Source organism: Leptopilina heterotoma, unplaced genomic scaffold (assembly GCF_015476425.1).
Source record: "Leptopilina heterotoma isolate Lh14 unplaced genomic scaffold, ASM1547642v1 Lhet_11, whole genome shotgun sequence".
Lineage (NCBI taxonomy): Eukaryota > Metazoa > Arthropoda > Insecta > Hymenoptera > Figitidae > Leptopilina > Leptopilina heterotoma.
The window spans coordinates 2,267,701-2,294,033 of record NW_025110829.1 but is presented as its reverse complement, the minus strand read 5'-3'; the positions used below and the strand labels follow the sequence as shown (position 1 = coordinate 2,294,033).

Here is a 26,333-nt window from a genome sequence, read left to right as displayed (position 1 = left end):
CTTTAGAAAAAACACTTTGGAAAAAACTATCGATTCGACAGGACTCCTCCCTTAAGCCTTAGGATAATCTTGAGAAAATAATTAGCTAAATGAAAACCTTGCGTTTTAAGTGAGCCTTGAGCCATAAGCGAGTCTTAAGCCTTAGACTAATCTTAAGTATTAGATGAGTTTCTTTAGCTTAAAGCAAGTCTTGAGCCCTAAGTGAGCCTTGAGCCAGCTTCTGTGTCATCAAAAGAGTATTTAGCTTAAAGATAGTCTTGAGTTTTAAGCCTTAGGCGAATGTTAAGTTTTAGCTAATATTACAAAACCGAAAATTAGAGATGTGCAAAAAACTCGACGGAGTATTTTCCAACTTTTCATTTTTCGAGCCGAGCCTCATGTAACTACCTATACTAACGTAACTAACTGAACTAACGTAACAAACGTAACTAATTAAACTAACCTATTTAACTAAACTAACGTATTTAACTAAACTAACGTTACTAATTAAATTAACGTAACTAACTGAACTGACGTAACTAACTAAACTAACGTATATAACTACACTAACATAACAAACGAAACTAATTAAATTAACATAACTAACGTAACTAATTAAACTAACGTATTTAAATAAACTAACGTGACTAATTAAATTAACGTAACTAACTGAACTAACGTAACAAACGTAAGTAATTAAATTAACGTATAAATAACGTAACCAACGTAACTAATTAAATTAACGTAACTAACTGAACTAACGTTACTACCTGAACTAACGTAACTAATTAAACTAACGTAACAAACGTAACTAATTAAACTAACGTATTTAACTTAACTAACGTAACTAATTAAATTAACGTAACTAACTGAACTAACGTAACATTAGTTACGTTAGAACGTAAGAAACAATAACTATTTTTTAACTTTCGAAAACTTCCTTAAACAAAAATTGTTTTCTTCATTTCCTAGAATCTTACCCCAAACTGTTGATAACCCGTCGTACACTGGTGTATTTAAGGTCACCGTTCAATATCTCGAAGCTAAAAGTCGATTATCACCAGTCTTCTCCTCGATTTCATAGTCGACGACAAAAATGTCGACTCCTTAACAAAAATAATATATCGAATTGAAAATCGATTAGAAACAATTTAATGAGGCGTTGTTGTTGTTAACAGTGAGTGATAGCCCCTGCAATCTTAACTTCAATTTGAACGAATAATAAAAAAGAGTGACACACAACGAATATCCAATTGATAGTAGTATTTTGTAATTTTTATCAATGGTTATGATTGAGCATTAGTTTTGTGTGTATGTGTATGTGTGGGTGTTATTTTCGGTTGCCATATAGATAAATATGGACGCGGACACTACCGATGTAGTAGTACCAATGTCGCCCTCGGAAAAGTCATTGTCCGGTAGTTTAATATCGGAGGAAAATGAAAAAAGTGTTTCACGTTCGCCATCAACATATTCAATAAGAGAAGACAGATGGCCCGATTTAGTGGTGTCGAGACCAAGGAAATTGGATGTATGGTGGCTGCCAAGACGTAAGTAGTCGCATGCCATATTTTATGTATATTATACAGTGACTTCCCGGGAAATTTTAAATTTGAAAACTGGACACAATTGTGAATTTTTATTTGCAAGTTATAAACTTTTTGGGTGAGCAAAAATTGATAACTTCATTAATAAAAAACTTATTAGACATTTTGCTATAGAACAATGTAAAATTACTACAAACAAAACAACAGAATTTACAAACATAAGGAAAATGTTTTAATTGCAGAACTGATAATAAATATAAAGTAAAGTATTAACAGAAAAATAGTAAATTGTCCTTAAGTGTATTTTTAAATTTAACGCTAAAAATTATTTTTCACGATAATATTTATATAGAAAGTTTAAAAAAATATGTTACAAATTTTAAAATTTAACAAATTTAGTAAACAAACGTAAACAGCAATTTTAGATAATATTTATCATTAATGGTAACTAATAGCACACTATTTTCATAAATGACTTTAATTATTTTAAAAATTCAATTTTTCTTAGAATCGATAATGTAAATTTCCTTCTTATCCTTTTAATTTTTTTTATACATCTTTTATGAACTGCGGAAAATTAATATAATTCGTAGTTTTCAATTCTTTTTACGAAAGTTGTAATATTAAAAAAATTTACTTCAATTATTTATAATATTTATTGCTTAAGAATAATTAAAACATTTTAAATCTGCAAATAAAAGCATGCGGTGCGGTGTAATATTTATCAGCTGCATAACAATCATTTAAAATTAGAAACTGATAATGAATCAGTGTCTCATGGCACTTTGTTACAATGAGGTCACACATTTCAATGTTTAAAGTTTCTAAAACTTCCATAAATGGATGTTAAACTATTATTTGCTTTAATTATCCTTAACAAACATTAACAGAACAAAATAATATAATTTAATATATTTGAAGAAAAATGTTTTTCGTTATTTTAGAGTTTTTTGCAAAAAGATTATTAAATGGTTTAAGTAATCCTATTGAGTAATACAAAAGTAGTGAATGATAATTATAAATAAAAAATTAGATTTTAAATATTCAATATTTTCAACTTTTTTTAAATACCGATTATTTTTTTTTTTAATACAAACTTTGCAGATATTTATTATATTTATTCACTTTGCTCTATTTAAAATAGGGCTCTATATGACAATATTAAACGAAAACTAGGAAAACTACTAGAATTTTTAATGCAGCATTAAATTATTAGAGTAAAAAAAATGTTAACTATATACTTTAACTATATACTATATACTTTAACAACTACCCAGTGAGAAATTGCCAATAGACTTTAATCGGTCCAATATCGGTCCAATATTGGTTGCCGTGCTGGGCGCCGATTGACTCCCAATATTGGACCAATATGGGCTGATGCTTGGGATGTAACGGGTTCGCCAAGCATCGGTTGTTAATATTGGTCCAATATTGGCCGAATATTGGCAACCAAGAGAAAAAATTTTTTTAAATAAATTTTTTTAATTAAATAATAATAATAAAAAATTAATGTTTATAATTTTTGTTTAATATATTTATTTGTTTAATTATTTATTTTTAATAATTCATGTAAATAATACCTAAATAATTTATTATTTATAAATTATAATTATTTAAAAATGCAGCAACTATTAGGAAATAGCATTCTGCAAAAAAATTCTATTATTGAAAAATCAATGATAGGCGAGAGATATCCGCGTCATTAAACAGATTCGCAGATATACTCTGGTCTCGCGACGAATCTCTCGATACTTATATACACTGGAGTCGCCGTGTCAGTTGCGAGAACGGTTACAGCGTCCCTCTTTCGGCAGAGATAAGAATTGTCACGTAAACTGTTAAATCGCTTTACCGATGGCCTTATTATACCCGCAGTTTACGTGACAATTCTTATCTCTGCCGAAAGAGGGACGCTGTAACCGTTCTCGCAACTGACACGGCGACTCCAGTGTATATAAGTATCGAGAGATTCGTCGCGAGACCAGAGTATATCTGCGAATCTATTTAATGACGTGGATATCTCTCGCCTATCATTAATTTTTCAATGATAGAATTTTTTTGCAGAATGCTATTTCGATTATTTCCTAATAGTTGCTGCATTTTTAAATAATTATAATTTATAAATAATAAATTATTTATTATTTACATGAATTATTAAAAATAAATAATTAAACAAATAAATATATTAAACAAAAATTATAAACATTAATTTTTTAATATTATTATTTAATTAAAAAAATTTATTTAAAAAAATTTTTTTCTCTTGGTTGCCAATATTCGGCCAATATTGGACCAATATTAACAACCGATGCTTGGCGAACCCGTTACATCCCAAGCATCAGCCCATATTGGTCCAATATTGGGAGCCTTTATTGGACCGATGATTGGTCTCTTGGCTCCCAATATTGGACCGATATTGGACCGGTAAGAAATTTCTCACTGGGTAACTATAACGTAAAAAAATCACTTTCGATCCATTTTTTACTCAAAACGTATATGTGACGCTCCACGAGAAAAGGGACCTTATGACAAGAGTAAATAAGGTCCCTTTTCTCGTGGAGCGTCACATATATTAAAACAATTTTTGAATTTCAGCTCTGAGAATATTATTTTAAGTCTTAAAATTGCGTTAAATTTGTTTAAGTTAAAAAATAAGGTACTATTTAATTATTTTGGTTTTAAGATGTAAACGGGTTTATCACAGCGGTTAGGACTATTATGAATAGCGAAGTTTATTTATTTATAGACAAGAGTAAAAATAATTTTTGAATGGCTTTTGGTAAATGAAGTAGCAGAATTTAATTTAATAATAGAAAAAGTTGCAAAGTAAAAATGTACAAAAATTCAGCAGATATATATATATTCACAAGTACGGCCAACACATTCCTACCCTCTGAGCAAAAGGATATCCTAGGGATATCCTAGAGATATCCCAGGGAAATCCCTGGGATATTTGTGACATCTCATAGATATCCCTGGGATATCCAAATTTCCATCCCATAAAAGACTCGCGCGGGATATCCAAATATTCTCCACACGGGATATGCTACGTGAGAAATAGTAATATGTTGAAAAATAATTAGAGCTTTAAAGAGTTGAAAAACCATTATTAAATTATAACCAGAATGAGAAAAAAATTATTTCAAAAATAAAAGATTATTTGACTAATATCAAAGTTATTTTTTTGTGATTTAATAAACATTAGTTGAATTCAATAAAATATCTTTTTAACGCTAAACATTTATTGTGTGTGGGTTTAAACTAATTTTGGTCAATTTATTTTGTCTATTACTGATAAATATTTATTGGTTAAAGATATTTACAAGAAACTAAAAAAATGTGAAAGTTAAACATATTAAACAGCAACACTTATAATCACACAGTGCAAAACACACGCTTCTGATCTAATGACGCGACGCCATGGTCGCCATGACACTCAACAGCTGGGTAGGTCGACGCCTGCGCGTGTAAGATTATATGAGTACATACATATAAAATTTTATTTCTTCTTGTTTAAAGGGAAAAATATACTGGATTTTCAGTAATTAATCTAGTAATGCATGCATTATTTGTTTAGAATGTAGTTGGAATAAATATTTGAATAATTTAATATATTATCTACCAAAAAAAGTAACTAAAAAATCCTACACTTTAAGCTGAGTTTATAAATATATTTTTCATAACGCAATCATAAAAATGGCGTTATTTGTCTCTCCGTAGGCCAATGTAAAGTTATTCTTTTTAGTACGTAGTTACGAAAATACTGCGAATGACAGTTCAGTTCAAAAAAGAGCTTTGTTTGTGCTTGTTCGAGTATTTTTGTAACGCTCGAGTAGTTGCAATTCCGTCCAGAAGAGTCGTGATTATGTTTTCGTTCAGTTAACTACATTTACCGTGTCTAGCAGCAACACAGTATCTGTCAAATACTGAGAGTTTCTAACCTCCTTTTCGTGATCACTCGTGTGAAAAATTCTGTTTTTATTCTTTAATGATATTATTTTTATTAATACGTCGAAGTACACGACTAGGTTTCAGGGGGCTTCGCCCCCCGACGCGTCCGGTGGCTTGGGGTATTATAAAATGCGATTCTTTGAAATGTCGAATATTATTATTATTCTTTTGAGTTGGTTTTTTTGTAGTCGGGGGGCTTCGCCCCCCGAACCCCCTGACCGGGGCTCCGCCCCTGGACCCCGTCGGGGGGAGGCCCCCCGAACCCCCCCGCGCGATCAGCTAGTAAGTACGCTTGACAGTGGTTCTGTGTTCCGAATCTTATGTATGCGTTTCTCAACATTCTTTTCAGTTATATATGTTTTTCAGTGTCAACGCCTTTTTATGATTTTGTTAAGTATTTTCCACGTTCGTTAATTTAATGCAACAAATATCTAAACAAACTTTTTCTAATTTAAATGCGTTAAATATAATTTTACAGCTCTTTGACACACACTCTTCGACACTTGGAACGATTGCATTTCGTTTCCTGCACATGCGCTGACATATCCCACGCGGGATGACCCACGAAAGGAAACTTTGCATATCCCGTGGATATCCCAGGGATATCCAGTGGATGTCCTTGAGATATCCAAATTTCCGTCCCGTGAGATATATCATGGGATCTCCCTGAGATATCCTAGGGATATAACGGGATGGAAATGGGATAATCGCGGGATATCCCGTGCTGTGAGGGTAGTTGTGAATTTCAATAGATTTTAAGATTTATAGATCTTAAAATATGAGGCTGACAACCAGAAATGTGGATCTGCCAACTAGAGATATGGATATGCCAACCATAGAAAATGGTCATCATACATTTTTTTAAATAGTTATACCAACCATAATCTTTCTTCCGTGTACATTCAAATGGAATATTTTTATTTTGAGATGGAAAATTAAGAGGATTTTTTTTCTTAATATGAAATTACTTTTTGCATACAAAACATCCAAAGAAACATTCCGAAAACGTCCACTTTAAAAAAATAGCGTCAAATTAGAGTAAGAGAGCTTCGAATCAGTTATTTTTAGTATAGGTACTAAAACAGTTTCTAAGTTCACTTTGAATTTATCTATACATAAAAAAATATCAACCGAAAAGTAAAATACCACAAAATGTTAAAACTATATTTTCTTTACCAAATCAGTAATACTTCACTAATCTTGAAAAATATTTAGATGCCCTAACAACATTCGGATATTCAGGATATCTTACGGACTACCTGAAGATAATCGGAAATTATTTTATTCGTAGGATGTATTTTTAATAAAAACCTTTTTTTATTTATGCTTCTTTTACCCATTTTTAATTATATATTTGATGCATTAACAGTAATGGCTGAAATTTTTATTTTAATATTAACAGCTTTGTTTTCTCCCTTACAATACAGGGATATTCAAGATATCTTTGGTAGGTCCTAAAATTATCTTTTTGCTTCCAGAGGTTTGGATATTTCTGATCATCCCTTTGATATCCTAAAGATATTCTTGGGATAGCATAAAGATATTAGGGTGGTCCAAAAATGCATGGGAAAAAAGTAAAATTGGAATTTTAATGCTCTCACCCCCTAGGATTGTTCTATATAAAAAATACCCCTTTTTTTGAAAATCAAAAAATATTTAGAAGTCGCTCAAAGCCCTCAAAGTTTCCCATGTAAAATGCGTGGGGAAAAAACTTTTTTTCCCAGAATTTGTATAGAATCCTTGAAAATTAATATTTTTCATTCAGCAAACTCTGTATCAATTCAAAAGACTTCAAAAAATAGTGCTAAATTGTTTATTTAATCATTTTTTAATTTTAACCATTTTTTAAAGTGACCCAATAAAACCTCATAAATTTCAAAATTACGAAAAAATCGTTAAAACATATTTTTTACTATTTTTATCAAAGTTTTTTTCTAGCTTTTGAATAAATAACACAAATATTGATTTACAAATATTGATTTTTTTAAACATTATTCCATGTAATTGCTAAATTGTTTAAACAAATTACTATTGTTTAATTTCAACTTTTTATCAAATTGAGCTACAGAGTTGCGATTTCTTCTGAATTTCGCAACTTTCTAAACCATATGTAACTAGCTACTAACAACAAACTAAGAATAATAATTTTAACAATTGTTTAAACAAATTACTATTGTTGAACTTCAACTTTTTATCAAATTAAGCTACAGAGTTTCAATTTTTTCTGAATTTTGCAACTTTCCAAGCCAAATGTAACTAGTTACTGACACACGGAGAAAATTTATTCCTGAAATTTTACTGAATTTAGTTCGGTAAAACTGGGATGAAGTGTCAAAACAGTAATTTTTCAAGAACTAGACTGTAAAAGAAATTGCATTGAAAAATAATGTAAAAATCATAAAGCTCACGATACATGTATTAGCGCTTCAGTTACAGTTCGGTAAAACGTAAGCCAAGTGCTCGCTACATTCAAATTTATTGAATAGTTCGGTAAAACGTAAGATAAAGTCTTCGGTAAAACTGACGAGTTGCAATTTATTGAATAGTTCGGTAAAACGTAAGATAAAGTCTTCGGTAAAACTGACGAGTTGCAATTTACTGAAAGTTCGGTAAAACTTGAAGAACAAAAATAAAAAATAATGCTACTTCAGTAGATCTATATTAATACTGTCGTAACTCTCAATTTACCTACTTTAATCACTACCTAAACCCCCTACAATTGTTTACGAACAAATACTAATTGATACACCTGCCTACAGTACATTCTAAACGCATACACTAATACACACATCGCACGCTTTACATTAATGCTTCAGAAAGTTTCAACTGCCCTTATATATTAATCTCAATTTTATTTCACCGCTTGTGAGAAAGATTCAAATTAATAAACTATCGTTGTACAAAATTAAAAATTATTTATATTAATGAATCATTTCCAACTATATTCAAGGTCAATTTATGAAATATTTTTAAATTATGTTTTTATTATTATAAAGAAAAATGTTTAAATTTGTATTTAATGGAATAAAACAATAACCCAGATAGCCAAGCGTACTGATCGTCATTTTCCAGTACGGCGTACTGAGATTATGCTCGTATTGTACCAGTACGAAATAATTAAGTATGTACGTATTGGTACGGTACCAGTATAACGACGGTCTGTCGTACGACTAAAATTATAAAATATAAGTACTCCATAAAAGTATGAGGTTAGTATAGTACCATTACATTGTACTGTCATTTATCAAAATACAGCATATTCGTACGATACAAGTACAATATCGGTACACCATACTCTGCGTGGTGATGCAAACATAACCTAATTTACTTCACAGTTGTCAATGACATATGCATCCAGTGCACATGGTGCAATGATTTTTTGTGGAAAAGCTGACTTTTAGGATGCAATCCAAAAGTTTTAATCTTTGTAACATGTGTCTTTATATTTAAATTAGAAATCAGTGGTTTAGTTTCTATTAATTTATATGTATTAAGTGTATACTATTAATCTCAAGTGGTTTTGCTTTGTCATCATGCTTATTTTTATCATTAGCATATTCTAATTACTACTACAACAATGAACATCTTCTTAATTTTCAACTGTTTTGTACTTTACATTTGAGAAAAACTTTTTAATTCAAGAGTTACAATAAAATATATAGCAATCGCACTATTTTTTATAATTTTTCTTATATATTACATAAACATGTGTCATCGTTTATAGGTTAGAACGTCCAAAATATTTTCCTTACATTAAAGTACTTTTAAATTATAAATGGTAATTATTCATAATTATTTTAAAGAATGTTTAAAAATTAACAAAGCAAAACCACTGCAGAATTATTTAATTAAAAAACTTCAAACACTGATTGTTCTAATATAAGTAAATGTGATTACAAGTTACATGATTTACATGTAATAAATATCTTTTAGGTACAAAAAAGAACTCTTTTAATAAAAATAGATTACTTCAAAATTAAATTGATCTTAGTAATGATTCTTTCAGTAAATTTATCATCAAATATTAAATTAAAATAGTTAATACTTAATACAAACTAAGGCACAAGAGGGCGAGGGATATAAAAGGCTTTACACGCGGTTCTAGTATAGTACGAATACAGTAACCGTACGATAAACTAAATTACAAAAACCTTTAGTACACCATACTATTATCGTACTCGTATTATACGAGTATAGCATACTGGTATGACATACTAGTACAGTACCTGTTACCGTGCGAAGGTAGATGGCGAGTACAGTACCAGTACGACTTATACGCCGTACTTGTATTGTACATGCATCGTACTAGTACGCTGGTTATCTGGGAATTTATGAAAATCCTTATTATTCTCAAATTTTTGTGTTTAAAATTAAAAATATACATATTAAAAGTGCAAGTTGGAAATTATTGAATTAATTAATAGAAAATTAATCTTTCTGAAATATTAAATAATAATTGTGAGGTATTAAAAAGCGAAAAGGAAATAAGCAAGTAAGCAAATAAAGAATAAAGTAAGCAAGAAGGAAATAAGCAAGTAAGAAAGTAAGCAAATAAGAAAGTAAGTAATCAAGAAGGAAATAAGCAAGTAAGCAAAGTAAGCAAGAAGGAAATAAGAAAGTAAGCAAGTAAGCATATAAGGAAGTAAGTAAGCAGAAATGAAACAAGCAAGTAAGCAAGAAGGAAATTAGGAAGTAAGCAAATAAGTAGGTAAGCAAGTAAGCAAAGTAAGCAAGAAAGAAATAAGCAAGTAAGTATGCAAATAAGAAAGTAAGCTAGTGAGCAAGCAAGTTATTTCCTTTTTGCTTACTTGCTTACCTACTTATTTACTTACTTACATACTTACTTATATGTTTAATTGCTTACTTATTTATTTCCTTTTTGCTTACTTACTTATGTTTACTTGCTTACTTACTTACTATTATTCATATTTTATTAAAATGAATAAATTATATGTTAAAAAAAATAATAATTGAATTTTAATTGAATTTTAATTTAAATAATAATAAAATGATTATTAATTAAGTCTAAATAAGTTGGAAAAATCAACTATTAGTGTGAAAGTCTTTCATTTGACTGCGGGACACTTCAAATAAAGTATTTCAATCCAGAAAACTAAAACTTTAGGCAAGTCAAGGAAGTTTTACCGAACTATTCCTGAAAACTAACACTTTAAGCAAGTCAAGAAAGTTTTACCGAACTATTCCTGAAACGTTAGTGCCCATCAAGGAGGTATTTATTTAATTCACATTAAACGTTCAGTTTCAATTTTTTTTCAACTTTTACAGTACTAGTTCTTAAGGAATAAAGATATCACATTAGATTTTAAATATTGTTACCGAAAAAATAATATAAAAATTATTAAAAATTACGATTATGCTACTATATCCCAAGTTTATTGAAAAATTCGGTAAAATGTAAGGAACAAATTTTCTCCGTGCATAAATATAAGAATTACAATTTTACCAATTGTTTAAACAATTTGTTATTGTTAAAATTGAAACCAAAATAATGAGTTAGGGGAGAGTGGGGCAAAATGGGGTACCTTTTTGAAGTAGGATTCTTTATTACTATGAAAAAACAAGTAATATTTATTAGAATTTAACAAAAAAACATCGATATTGCAAAATATCGATATATCGATAGTGAAACATCGATGGTATAAATGTCTCCAAACAAAAATATTGATTCTTCTGCAAGAAACCTTTAAATATACATTATATAATGTTTTTAAATAGTTTTAATGAAACGGCGTAGCTTTCGGCATGCCCCACACTTAGGTACCCCATTCTGCCCCTCACTGCATATTAAAACAAAATGCAATGTTTCTAAGTTATTGTAAATAATTTAACAATCTATTCTATTGGAAATTACTCTAGAATAAGTACTGAAAAAGATCCCACACTTGCCAAATTAAATGCATTATCCCAAAAAGTTTTGAAAGCACTTTAATTTCGATAAACATTCATATTTTTTTTTTGCTTAAAACTTAAAAGTTGTATAACTTTCAAAAAAAAATTTTTTTTTAGTGTCTTCATAATTAATAACAGTTTCTTATCAACATGAATGATATATGTCGAGGATAAAAGAATTAAAAGTACCTATCATGGAAAAACAGAGGTACCCCATTTTGCCCCACTCTCCCCTATTTGAAACAATTAATTTATTTATTTCATTCAAATAAATGGATGTTAGATATAAATACAAATTATTTGTCTCAATTAATTTTAGGTAATTTTATTTATTAATATTTTATTTAACAATATAAAAATCTATTATATGAATAATAAATATGTGTAAAATATATATTAAATATAATAAATTTAGCACCTAAGATTCATATTATATTAAAATAATTTTATAAAAATATTAAGAATATTGCAATTTATATAGACATATCGAATACTATTTTCCAAATCGGTTCGGTTGTCGATGTCGTTAAGGCACTTCGGTTATATAGGTCTTAGGTTAGGTAGTTGCGCCTGGGTTTCGATCCCGGTAGGTTTCAGATTTTAATTTAATTATAAAAATTTATTTGACGCAATTAAAAGGATATTAGTCTCAATTGAAATAATTAATTATGATAAATAATTGAATATTTTATACAAATAAATATTTAGCTACTTCAAAAAAATTATTTTATTGATGTAAATAAATATTTATTTGAATTAAAAACCATGCATTATTGAATCAAGTATTTTTCATAATTCATTTAAAGCAATATTTATTAGATCCAATTATTCCATTTATTTGACTTAAGTAATTCATATTTGAACCAAATAAATATTTTTTCATAACGCAATCATAAAAATGGCGTTATTTGTCTCTCCGTAGGCCAATGTAAAGTTATTCTTTTTAGTACGTAGTTACGAAAATACTGCGAATGACAGTTCAGTTCAAAAAAGAGCTTTGTTTGTGCTTGTTCGAGTATTTTTGTAACGCTCGAGTAGTTGCAATTCCGTCCAGAAGAGGCGTGATTATGTTTTCGTTCAGTTAACTACATTTACCGTGTCTAGCAGCAACACAGTATCTGTCAAATACTGAGAGTTTCTAACCTCCTTTTCGTGATCACTCGTGTGAAAAATTCTGTTTTTATTCTTTAATGATATTATTTTTATTAATACGTCGAAGTACACGACTAGGTTTCGGGGGGCTTCGCCCCCCGACGCGTCCGGTGGCTTGGGGTATTATAAAATGCGATTCTTTGAAATGTCGAATATTATTATTATTCTTTTGAGTTGGTTTTTTTTGTAGTCGGGGGGCTTCGCCCCCCGAACCCCCTGACCGGGACTCCGCCCCTGGACCCCGTCGGGGGGAGACCCCCCGAACCCCTCCGCGCGATCAGCTAGTAAGTACGCTTGACAGTGGTTCTGTGTTCCGAATCTTATGTATGCGTTTCTCAACATTCTTTTCAGTTATATATGTTTTTCAGTGTCAACGCCTTTTTATGATTTTGTTATGAAAAGTATCGTGCGCAACACGTGTGGCGGCATTTTGGAACGAGCGCTAAGTTTTCGTAACGAGTCGTAGGTGAGGGCGCCGAAGGCGCCCTCACCTACGACTCGTTACGAAAACTTAGCGCTCGTTCCAAAAAGGCCGCTACTTCACACTTGTTACGCAATGTACTAATTTCATACGATAAAATAAAGTACTCAGATCTAATAAATATTTACTTGGTTCAAATAAATATTTATTGGATAATAGACAATTAAACCATTTAATTGAGTAAATTAATTTTTATTTGAATCAATTAAATTTTTTTTTGCAGTGTAGTATAGTACCTACTTCTATAGTATAGAAGCAGACGCGTAATTTTTTAAATTAGTACTGCGATAGCTTCAATTTTAACAATAACAATTTGTTTAAACAATTGGTAAAATTATTATTCTTAGTTTGTTGTTAGTAACTGGTTACATTCGGCTTAAAAAATTGCAAAACTCAGAAAAAATCGCAACTCTGTAGCTCAATTAGATAAAAACTTGTAAATAAACAATAATAATTTGTTTAAACAAATTAAAAATCACATGGAATAAGGTTTAAAAATCAATATTTCTATTAAAAAATCTATGAAAAAACTTTGATAAAAATAGTAAAAAAAAATTTTTTAACGATTTTTTCGTAATTTTGAAATTTATGAGGGTTTTTTGGGGCACTTTAAAAAATAGTTAAAATATTTAGAGCGCTTTGCGCGATCTCTAAATATTTTTTGATTTTAAAAAAAATTGGGGTACTTTTTTCCATATAGAACAATCCTAGGGGGTGAGAGTATTAAAATTTCGATTTTACTTTTTTGGATTACCCTAATAAATATATCCTATGATAGCATAAGAATATACTACGATAGCATAAAAATATTCTACGATAGCATAAAAATATCATAGGATAGCATAAAAATACCCCAGGAATATCAAAACAGCCAAAAGAAAAAAGATGCCCCATGAATATCCTGCACATCCCGCACTGTTAAGGGGAGTTTAATTTCTGCTTTACCCAAATTTCACTACGAACACAATTCTGTAGGTGCCAGCACCCTCCAATGCAAAAGGTCATACAAACCTATTGATTAAAGTAGGTGGAAGCATAGTCGGCGGGAGAATCAATATTATCGCCGGCCCTCGTCATTTTAGTGTAAAACATTTTCTCCGGCTAAACGCAAAACATTTTTAACATTTACTTTCTTTTTCTCAAGAAAAAAATTAGTGCAAATTATCAAGAGTTCCTACACAATTATCAGAAGAAACTTTTCACAGTGTATTATAATACAAAGAAGATTGTAATATGATTAAAATCCACTACAAGAAAGAAGAATACGTTAAATGTTATAATCGTCAGTGTGAACTCATTTTTATAATCGAAATAATTTCTCGTGTGTCTTAAAATTGAAAAGAGCAAGAAAATTCTAGTACCGTCATAAAAAAATAAAAATTTCCATCATTACAGTGATATCAGTTCTGATAAAATAATTACGCCTTAAAAATATTCTCGACAAGTCAGCTGTTCAAAATTAACAAAGACAAATTTGTCCTAAACATTAGAAGAATCATTATTTTCTCCTTCATTATCGTTTTTGTGATACTTTCTTCATTTTAATGAATTTATTTTGTCGGGAAAATAAAAAATAGAAAGAAGAAAAAGAAGAATAGGTGAAAGGACTGAAAAGAGTGCCATTGCTCTAGTCACGATCGATAAGAGAATAAAAAAGAAGAATAAATATACAGAGATAAAGTTTGAAACGACGAAGGAATCTTGGAAAATCGATTTAGCCTTTTTTTTCACGGAGAGTGATACTGAGTGATTATTCTATATGCGTCAAGAAGCTCAAGGTAGTTTAAAGAGTTTGCCTCCGGGCGAACATCGAAACGGTTCAATCATGATTGAACAGGATATGGCCGGTGCACAGGACACAATATATTTGTGTAATTTTCGAGTATCAGTCGATGGTGAATGGCTCTGTTTAAAAGAACTTCAGGATGTTGAATTTTCAATGCAGGATTCAATGCAACGTTCGCCATCGCCACCCCTTGTACACAGTGGTATACATCGTCATCATCCTGATACATCAGAGCTTTGCGATATTTCTCCGCCAAGTCCACCGCAAATGCAACACGTCTCAAGCTTGTGTTTGTATCATATTGCACAATGATCCTCAATCACTTTTTTTCTTCATTACGCACATTCTCTCTCATAATATACTTTATTTCTTTTTGACATTATTATATCAAAATTTATTCACGAAATTTTATTCTTTCTTCAGAATAAATTTTGCAATTCTTTACAATTTTTACAATTCTACAATATTCAAACAAATTTTTAAATATTGGTTTTTTAAATTTTGTAAATTTTTATTTTTGAATCATTAAAATTAAGGTTTTTTAATCAACAAAACTATTAAAAATAAATTCTTAATTTTCTTACACTGCACTCTAAATATGAATTAGTGAAAATATTCAGTGGCCCAATTTTCTTTGACGAATCAGTGGAATTTCACTGACAATCAGTGGTTTTTACTGATTCCTAGTGAAATTCCACTGATGAAATAATGAAAACTGGACCACTGAATTGAAATCAGTGAAATTTTTACTGATTCAGATTTAGAGTGTGAAAAAATTATATTCTAAATTTAAGAAAATCTACTTAAAAAGGCGTCAAGATTATTATAATTATTGTAAGAATATTTCCCACTTAATCTATGTGGGGAATATTCTTGACGCCTATTTAAGTAGATTTTTAAAAATTTAGAATATAATTTTTTCATTGTAAGATTAAGAAACTTCAGATGAACTCAATGTCAATTGAGAGTATTTTTTCCAACGCACTGGATCGATTTATGCTCATGAACTCATTTTTAAATCTAATTGGCATAAACCTTGGCAAACAAAGCAGCAATACTGTTTTTCAATAGAATTCTATGGAATCGTTTTTTTATAAACTTCTTGCATTTCTGAGTATATGTTTTTCTGTCTATTTCCCCTTTATTAACAGCATGTGACTAATGGAAATTCAAGGGTAATTTTTTCAAATTGAGTTGAAATTTTCTAAGAAAGGCTAAAATATAATAAAGAAGGGCAGTGATGTGCAAAAGTTTTAATAATTTAAAAGTAAATTATATTAAAATACTTTGAAATCGGTAAAGAAGAGAAAAGAAGTGACCGTGACAACTGATAATTTTAAAGTGATTTGTAATAATTAATTTTCAAAATATTAAAACTTTTGCACATCACTGCCGTTCCTTATTGTATTTTAGACTTTCGAACAAAATTGCAGCTTTATTTCAATTTATTAAATATTTAAAGAGAAAAGTGGTCATTGAGAACCTAACAATCACATGCTGTTAAATGAAAAGAATCAATAATAGAAAAGTTGGGAATTTTAAAAAGCAAAAATGGATGTGCTGTTAAGTGGGGATCAGCTTTTTTTCTTATCATAAAAATTATTTAATCATCTCTCACCATTTCGGTTTTATTTCAATTTTTATTTGCAGCTTTAATGCGCAATTTATATAACTCTATTTTTTGCACGATGCATTCTTGTATTTATTATTTTCTTATACAAATATTTATATAAGTGTCAATGTACTGCTTATCAGAAACGTGTCAATGAAAGTCACCGTGATTTTATATATATATAGAAAGTTCGTAACGACACACATTTCCAAATGTTTATATCTTGATTGGAATTTACATTTTTCTCGCTTCATTAAATGTCAAGAAACAAACAAGATGATTCATTGTGAAATTAGACGAAATTCTCGTGTTCTTTTTTCAGCACGAGATCCGGTGATAATCGAGAGGAGCAACCTTGTTAATATCTCGAAACTTATCGTTAAGGAGCTTATTGAAACATCCTTAAAATATGGTAGAATGCTCGATTCGGATCACATGCCATTGCAGCATTTCTTCATTGTATTAGAACATGTACTCAGGCATGGTCTCCGACCAAAAAAGGTAAATGAAATTTTGAAGAAAAGAAAATAGTACTTTTCTCTTTTTATACTCAAATGAAAATTTCAGGGTCTTCTTGGTCCAAAGAAGGAACTTTGGGACATTCTTCAACTTGTCGAAAAATTTTCTCCCGAAGCACAAGACATGACATCTAGTATACGCGATCTTCCCACAGTCAGGTATTGATTAAAGAATTTTGTTTTAAATTTCAATTTGTTTTACAACCAGTGAGAATTCCAAAAAAGAATTTAAAATTAAATTTATTATTTTTTGGAGGCATATATGGAAAGAGAAAATTAATTTTCAGAACGGCATTAGGGAGATCTCGTGCATGGCTACGTATGGCACTGATGCAAAAGAAATTGGCGGATTACTTGAAAGTATTGATTGATCATAAAGACGACATTCTTTCTGAGTATTTTGAGCCGGACGCATTGATGATGAGCGAGGAGGCAATTGTCATAATGGGTTTGCTGGTTGGACTCAATGTTATTGACTGCAACTTCTGCGTGAAGGTCAGACTTTAGGCTATGTATATGTATATAAACTTAAAAGTCTTGGCATGATATATGATATATCTTTAAATTGGATTTTATTTAATCAATAATGATTACAAAATTAGGAGGAAGACCTCGACTGTCAGCAAGGCGTTATCGACTTCTCACTATACTTACGAAATAGCAATCACATTCCCGGAGAATCGCCGGACGAGGAACTGGAGAATGACAACATGACAACGGTCCTTGACCAGAAGAACTATATCGAAGAACTCAATCGACACCTAAAGTAATTACTACTAATTACATCTAATTATTCACACTCCTTTCGTTATACGATTCATATTGACAATCGTAGACAAACCCAATTTAGTTTTCCTTAAACCTTAAGATCCTCTTTAATCCTCTGTTCTTTAAATCTACTCATTCCGTAAGATTTTCTGATTTTAAGCCAATTTTGTAAAAAATTTTAGCGCAACCGTTACAAATCTACAAGCAAAAGTTGAATCCCTAACGACGACAAATGCTCTCATGAAGGAGGATCTCTCAATAGCAAAGAATAGTTACCTCGCTCTTCAGTATGAGAATCAACAATTGAAGAAAGAACTCGGAATTGAGATCAAAGATTCTAACGAGGTACAGAAACAAAATCTTCAAACCGTTTCCACTCTTTTTATATATATATATATATATATACCATTATACACTTTACGAATTTTATTCCACAAATTACTTTACACAAATTCAGAACAAATTCAGAACAGCTTTCATACTTTGTGGAATAATAATATTGAATATGGATTTTAGAATGGAAAACCACCTTTGAAAATCACAGAGACGACAAATGAATTGGAAGAAACAAGAAGTAGGTTAGAGTCAGAAAAGAAACACCGACAGGAATTAGAGAAGGAACTTAATCTTCAGGTTGGAAATAGTTTTTTTCGAAAATCTTGAATCTTTGAAAACTTTAAATTATTGTCAAAAATTAAAATAAATTTTCTCGTGCAGATTAGCATTAAATCGGAAATGGAGGTTGCTATGAAACTATTGGAAAAGGACATTCATGACAAACAGGACACGATTGTATCATTAAGAAGACAACTAGACGATATCAAGCAGATTAATTTGGAGATGTATAAAAAATTACAGGTGAAATAATGCACATTAAGAAACAGATAATTATGACAATATGCTAATGAGATGACTCAATGGTTTTATTGAAGGTAATTTAAGAGTTTGACATTATACTCTTTAACCTTTTCTCTAGTAACACAAACTCAAGTGTCATCAAATCATTCTATGTACATTGTCATAGTCATCCATTTAAATATCTATTCTACCCAATATGTAATTAGAAATTAATTTATTGCACATAATTTGAATTTTAATAATTCTTTTCCAAACCTTGCAGGTAAGCTTTTCTTTTATCTTTATTTTTCTCCTCTTCAGTTACCAATTTTTCAGTTACAGCAAAAATTTCTTAATTGAAATACGAAATTCACAAATTGACAAATCTTTTTTTTCTTTTACAAATCTTCAATTTTAGGAGTGTGAGTACGAGTTGACGCAAAAAGGCGAGATGGTGAGTCGTCTACACGCGAAGACAAATCAAATTGGAAAGCTTTTGAACAATCTCGATAAATACAATCGTTTAATGAAGGACAGTGAGAGTATGCGAAGTCCAACAACACCAAATGATTCGAAATCATTTTTTAATAAATCAAGTCCCACATTACCGAAAGAATCATCTTTTGATAAATTTCCTGAACGAAGATCGAATGCAAATCGAAAAAGTCTTTATGATGAACCTAATTCTGCTAAGAAATCAAATGAAGAAGTCGCTGATGGTAGTGCGAGTAAATCATAAAGAGACATTTTTTTCTAGATCTCATCTCATAAGAAAAAAATTTACCAAAGAGAAGAATGCGAATTTTTTTTTCAATCTCAAACATCAAAATTTTAATAAAATACAAATACAATATCTTACTTAAGCTTTCTATTTGGAATTTGATTTGAAATTAAAAACTTATTTACAAAACCATAAAGATATTTTTCATCTCTAAACAAGACGAAACGAATGAATATTGTCAATTGTTTTGAGTCTATGTGATATGTTGTATAAAGAATTTTACGATATTATTAAGAATTGTATTTATTAATGTAAATATATTTAATATAAATGCTTTTCAATGCAATTTTTAGCTTATTTGTCATGAAACTTGTTGTACACTCTTGTTTCGATAAATTGACAAAATTCTATATTGCTAACATCAGCCATTTCTTTATTTGAATTTTTGTGAAAAGAAAAATTATATATTGTTAAAATCTACGCCTTCAAAGATATTTTGGGCATTAGATATATATTATTATATAAGAAGAAATAATTTATAAACAAAAAAATGTTTTTATTGCAATGTCGTGTAATGTATGACTAAAAAAATTACAGATATATATAGCACTGCATTATCCTGTTTTTAATTAGTTTAATTTTGTGTGAATTGTTAGAAAATTTTTTCGTTTTTTTTTTTTTTTGATATTCCTTTGTCGCCCAGTGCAGAGCCTGATGTAATTAATTGGACAAAAGAGTCTAATTAATTGTGCAATGTTGCCTATAATGTAATTGCATTTTATCATAAAAGCACAACATCACAATATGTCTGATTAATCATTGTGGACGTATATATGTATATACATATATGTACAAAGTGTGATATTACGGAATTCTGATATTTTTTTAATTTTTACTTAGTGTATTGTTGCTTTCAGGAGTGCGAGAGCTCACTTAAGCATAAAACAGAACTGATAGCCAAACTGGAGGCAAAAACGTATTCAATGAATGATACTATTCAAAGAATGGATCAAAAGTACGTTTATTAATATTTAACATTGTATTATTTCTAGAAACTCACTTTAAAGCAGAGAATTAAGAAATTTCAAATAAATAACATACAATTCTCAACTTGGCGAATATGAAAAATCGAAAAATAAATAAGAAAAAATGAATTAGAAAATACTTTCATCTAAATTGAATAATCGTCTTTTTTAAAAGATGTCTTAAATTAATTTTTGACAATTCTAGACTCTAATTAGAATAATTTGTTCACCAATATTGGCAAATAATGTAAAACTTATATTTAAAAAAAAAACTATTTCTAATTTTTAAATTAGAAATTACTTGCAGATTTTTCTTTCTTTTCGCTTAGAAATTAAAACATTTTTGGGAAATAATTAATGTAATCGATAAATAATCAGTAGAAGGTGCCATTATTTCTGATAAGAAATAACATAAATTGTTATAAGAAAAATTTACACACGTATATAAGATTCGCTTGTCGATGACAAACTTTGCATAAAATGTTTAAATATATAAACAAGAATTGGCAAAGTGCGTGCAAAAGTGAAATTAGGTGAAAATTGCTTGTATAATGATGTAATTGAATAAATTCACAATACAAAACAAGTCGTATACATGTTTCTTATGAATAAAATTAAATTTACGGCAATTTTTTTTTGTATTCAATTTGATTCTAGATATACTATTTTTAACCATTGTAAATTTTCAAATAATTTTTATTTTATTGCATATTTTTTTTATTCCTTTCTCGATAATATTTTTGTTTGGTAATATTTTATTTTCTTCATTTTTGTCTTCCATCTTTTGGTGATTTATTGGAAATAGAGAATCTTTCAAACTTTAGAGGAAAGTACAAATTTGGTTATTTTATTTACAAATGGTCGATATTCTAAGATTAGTTGGAGATGATGATCTATTAAAACAACAAGCTTTAGCTGCAATAACGATAAACTTTATAATTTCACACATTTATTAGTTTTCGCACCGGGAAATAGTATTATAATTCTTTTGGTTAACTTATTTTGATAAAATTTCTTCCTGAGTCTTCTACTCTTAATTTCCATTTTATGACCGTACTCACCTTTTTTTTCGCATCCTCAATGATAGAAGGTTTTTCTGATAGTTTTTCCCTCAGTCTTTGATCGCCATGTTTACACAATTCTGGATTTCACGAGACTTGAACATCTTTAAGACTTCTTCCTGAATCCTTTGAAGATATTCTACCTTTACTTTTCGCAACTTCAAGCATCTTTAGGTTTTCCTCACTGATAGTTTCGTTGTCTACCTCAGAGGGTTTACAAGCGCTCTTTCCGCTGCTACCATCAGCAGTCAACAAACTAGACTAGTCATCTTTGACTTTACTTTGCAGGAAGTAGGTTAAACAAAATTTGTCAAATTTCAACTAATTAGAAAATTTAACAAGAAAATATGTCATATTAGTATACATTTGACAGTCCTTTTAATATTTATGATGCTTTCAATATCTTTGCAAATTGAAGAATATTTTAATAATACTTTAATGGATTTTCAAAACGAAAATTAACTTTCAGTTACTTTAGAAGTTTAATGTAAACTGACTTTTTTTCGTAGCATAAATTTAAAAAAATATCTTAAACATTTCCATTTAAATTAACTTTTTTGATTACAAATTTCTAATTTAATATTCAATCTTTTTTTTTTTAATTTTTCCTTTGATTTTAATAATTTATTGCAAAAGGTAAGTCCTACTTTAATTACTACATATATTCATCGAAGAAACATCAATTAATTCAAATGTCACAAATTAATAAAGTCAGAGTTTAAATTTAAAAAATTGTTTCCACTCGATTTATAAAATATTTCGATTATTAAAAATTGTCAAAGTTAAATTTAGATAAAAGATTGAAAATTGAAAAGTATTGCATTCAATAAAGTTAAAATTATCCTTCATTTTTATAGAAAATTACCCAAATAAATTTATTGAATAAATAATAATCACAGGTTTCTAATTTGAATCAAACTTAGCGAGAATTAATAATAATCTGATTATAAGTTTGTAAATTTTTAAGTTAGTTTGCATTCTATTTCTATCGGAGTGAAAAAAAAGTCTATAAAAATGGAGAAGTTTAAAATTTTATCAAATATTTGCAACTCTTGAAAAATTTTTTATGTATTTTTTTCTTCTAAATATTTTAAACTTTTCGTAATTTCAAGATAAAAGGTAATTTAATTAATTAACTAAATTTGTTTTAGAAAATATTGTATGTAGAATGAAAAGTAAACTTATACCCGGTGCTATATATATTTATATAGATGTGGATTTGAGTAAATGAGAAACTCTGTAGGAGCTGCAATTTCTCGAATACGGAATTCTACGATTCCCTCCAATGAAGTAAAAGGAGGATTCTATATAAACTCAATAGGATCAATTTGTAGACGAGAAATAAAGAGAAAAAGAAGATAAAGTATCTTAGAATTTTTTGCAAGAAAATGATAAAGGATTATATTCTATATAATGCAATGTTATTTTTTACAAAAAGAATTGAAATTTCCATTTCTTTGATTTTTCATATTCTGCCAAATTACTTTACGATATAAAATTTAATTAATATGAATTTATTTTTATTAAGGTTTATTAATTGAATTTATCAGTGGTTTTACTGACGTAAATTTGTCATATTTAATGCATAATAATAATTAGAGACGCTATTAGTTAAATAATGAGAGGATTGTCAATCCATTAAGATAATTGAATTTAATCAGGTACAAAGAAATAGAAGACTCACGAATAGGATATGAGGAAAAAGCCCGAACTTTAGGTGCGGAAGCAGCAGCAAAAGACGCTCGAGCCAATGGAATTGAGAGAGAATTAAAAGTAGAACGAGAATGGCGAACATCGCTTCAAGAATCTTCAATTTCCAACATTGAAAAAATCTCTCAACTTCATCAAGAAGTTGATCAACTAAAATCTGTCTCAGAGGTAAGTTTCTATTAATTTTTAATGAATCGCGTAGTACAAAAAAAAATTGAAAGCACTTAATCCTCTCACTCTAATGTATATATAAATATATATACAATGCGATATCTTTTTTCTCAATTATCTTGATGAATTTTAATTAAATTTTTTTTCTTCATTTAGAAATATTTATCATTGCAAGAGGAACATTATGCGTTGCGTGAAATCTGCACAGAGCAGGAGAGAACACTTGAAGAATTGGGCGCACAATTGAGTGCAGCCAAGTTGGCAGCGGTTGAATTAAGGGAAGCAGCGAACAATGCTCAGCAGCAGCCACAGCAAGATGGTGCAGCTCCATGGGCAAACGACCGATTGGTCACTCACTGTAAAGGCTGCACCCGAGAGTTTAACATCGCTCGACGTAAGGTAATCAAACTTTTTAATTGCCTTCTTTCTGCAGATCTCTCTTTCTCCCTCTCTATCTTCCCCTTGCTTACCAAATGGTCGTCACTAATTATTCTTCTTCCAAGTTAAAACTCTCATTTATTCCGCAGAAAAGCCGTAAAACTGATGATTACATTTTTTTAATATTCAATATTCTGACAGATTCATTTTTCCAAATGGAATCATATGTTCCGAGATTGACACTTTCTATAATTTTTTTATTAATTCCATTTCTGGTGAAAATTTAATTCTAGGTTGTGGTGTTAAATCAGAAATCCGATTGACAAGCCAAATGTCTTGAATAACCAATATTATTGATAAATATTTTAAACAACGCTATTTCAATTGTTACTCAATGATACGATATTTCGAAAAAATAGAATCTAGGTTTCATGTCGAATTTATTATTTATGTATTTCAATATTATTTCCCGCTTTCCTTTTTGAACTATATGGCTCATTTCATTTAAAAGGTAAAATATAGTCTGCAGGAAAGTTAAAATGTGAATTTTCGATTTTGTATTTGTAATCAAGTTTTCTATATTATTTAACGTTCTAAAAAATCGAAAGGGATAGTGGTTATAACAATAGACGTAAATATTTTTTTTAATGGCAGACAGTTTTTTGACAGAATATGATCACTATTGTCTGGTTTTCGTTCAACTTTATTTTTTTAAATAAATGAACTTTTTTCTTTTTTTGTGTAAATGTTAAGATGCGTTTATATAAATAAATATTAATTCTATTGCGTGGACAACAAACTTTTTTTGTTTTTATACAAAAAATGAGAGAAGATTGGTTACGGTACTTCGGGACAGTAGGGGACATTTGAAAAAAAAACAGTATGTAAAAAAGAACAAATATTATATTAAGAATATCTATACTATATTCATATAAATAACTTCTTATCATATAAAACCAAGTTCCTGTTTTTTATACATTGAATTTAAAAACTCTTACCCACATAATAAGAATAAAGCTATTATACGGGACAGTAGGGGACATTTAATACACGGGGACAGTAGGGGACATTTTGCTCTTTTCTTGATTCACAACATAAAGAAAGCAACGGAAGCTGTCAGATTTCTTAAAGAATTGAAACTTTTTTCTATAATAATTGAGTTATAAGAGATATAAAGTATTTACTTACCATTTTACAGACGGGACAGTAGTGGACCACTATGTTACAACCAATTAGAATGTTAGAGTGTCTTAAGCTTATCTAGCTATACAAGTGTGTTTACATTTTCTCTTACATAATATTTCTTATATACATTTTCCTAATACTAAGTTTTGCGCCTACAGAGCGACTTTAAAATTAGAAGTACTCGCATTTGCCTGGACCACCCGTCTACCCAGGTGTGAATTTGGGTTGGCCGCCAGAGTTTGAAGGTTGGCCCAAGGTTGGCCTAACTTTGGCAAGCGAAGTTTTGGTTGCCAGAATTTGCCCAACTTTGGCAAGTACTAGTGCCCACAGTTGTCCCGACTTTGCAAGCCAACCTTTACGTGCAGAGTTTAACCAACCGTCGGGCCAACTTTGGCGACAAAGGTTGGCACAACTCATCCAAACGTAGTTTAAAAGACTTTCAGTTTCGGTTGGCCGAACTCTGGGCCACGGTTGGCCTGACGGTTGGCAAAACTCTAGAAACGCAGTTTTATTGACTTAAACTTTCTTGGACGGCCGAACTCTGGGCCACGGTTGGCCCGACGGTTGGCAAAACTTTGTGAAACGCAGTTTAATTGACTTACATTATTTTGGTTGGCCGAACTCTGGGCCATGGTTGGCCCAACGGTTGTCAAAGCTTTGTCAAATGCAGTTTAAATGACTTAAACTTTCTTGGTTGGCCGAACTCTGGGCCACGGTTGGCCCAACGGTTGTCAAAACTTTGTCAAATGCAGTTTAAATGACTTAAACTTTCTTGGTTGGCCGAACTCTGGGCCACGGTTGGCCCGACTGTTGTCAAAACTTTGTCAAATGCAGTTTAAATGACTTAAACTTTCTTGGTTGGCCGAACTCTGGGCCACTGTTGGCCCGACTGTTGTCAAAACTTTGTCAAATGCAGTTTAAATGACTTAAACTTTCTTGGTTGGCCGAACTCTGGGCCACAGTTGGCAAAACTCTGTGAAAAACAAGTTAAATGACTTAAACTTTCTTGGTTGGCCGAACTCTGGGCCACAGTTGGCAAAACTTTGTCAAATGCAGTTTAATTGACTTATACTTTCTGGGTCGGACAAACTCTGGGCCACGGTTGGCCCGACTGTTGCAGCTTTAATATACATTTTACGTTATGCACTCCCATGTGAGCGTAGCGTAGTGGTCAGTGTATAAGTCTTCGGTGCGTTAGGTTAGGGGTTCGATCCCAGCGAGCGTTAGATATTTTCGAAAATGTATGTATGAGATTGTGTTTAATAATAATAATAGGTAAAGGTTATATCTGATGTTCCCGCTAATAATAACTTGTTAATTGTTTAAATTATTTAGTTTTTTAATAATTTTTTACCTTTGGCTGTTGAAGTTGGCCAAACTTTGAAAATTGTGTTTGGCCCAACTTACGCATCTAAAGTTGTGCCAACTTTGGTGTCAGTCTTTGGACCAACCATTGAAATGTATAGTTGGCACAACATATGCATTTTAAGTTGGACCAACTTCCTTATGAGTTGTCGGGCCAACCATCGTCGCCATTTGAC

At 30.1% G+C, this 26,333-nt stretch overlaps 1 protein-coding gene across 4 annotated transcripts in view; it reads left to right on the top strand.

The window, feature by feature from the left end:
* The first annotated feature begins 1,106 nt into the window (after positions 1–1,106).
* LOC122503552 (protein RUFY3) overlaps positions 1,107–26,333 on the top strand; it is a 43,343-nt gene continuing 18,116 nt past the window's right edge. Inside the window, exons 1-11 of one of the 4 annotated variants that reach the window (XM_043614148.1) lie at positions 1,107–1,529; positions 16,741–16,919; positions 16,986–17,095; positions 17,224–17,431; positions 17,539–17,702; positions 17,887–18,049; positions 18,221–18,337; positions 18,422–18,562; positions 20,180–20,277; positions 23,010–23,226; positions 23,386–23,628. In XM_043614148.1, the coding sequence (XP_043470083.1) occupies positions 1,337–1,529; positions 16,741–16,919; positions 16,986–17,095; positions 17,224–17,431; positions 17,539–17,702; positions 17,887–18,049; positions 18,221–18,337; positions 18,422–18,562; positions 20,180–20,277; positions 23,010–23,226; positions 23,386–23,628 (1,833 nt within the window). In that variant the 5' untranslated portion in view covers positions 1,107–1,336. The other 3 variants (XM_043614132.1, XM_043614141.1, XM_043614158.1) reach the window with 3 other exon arrangements.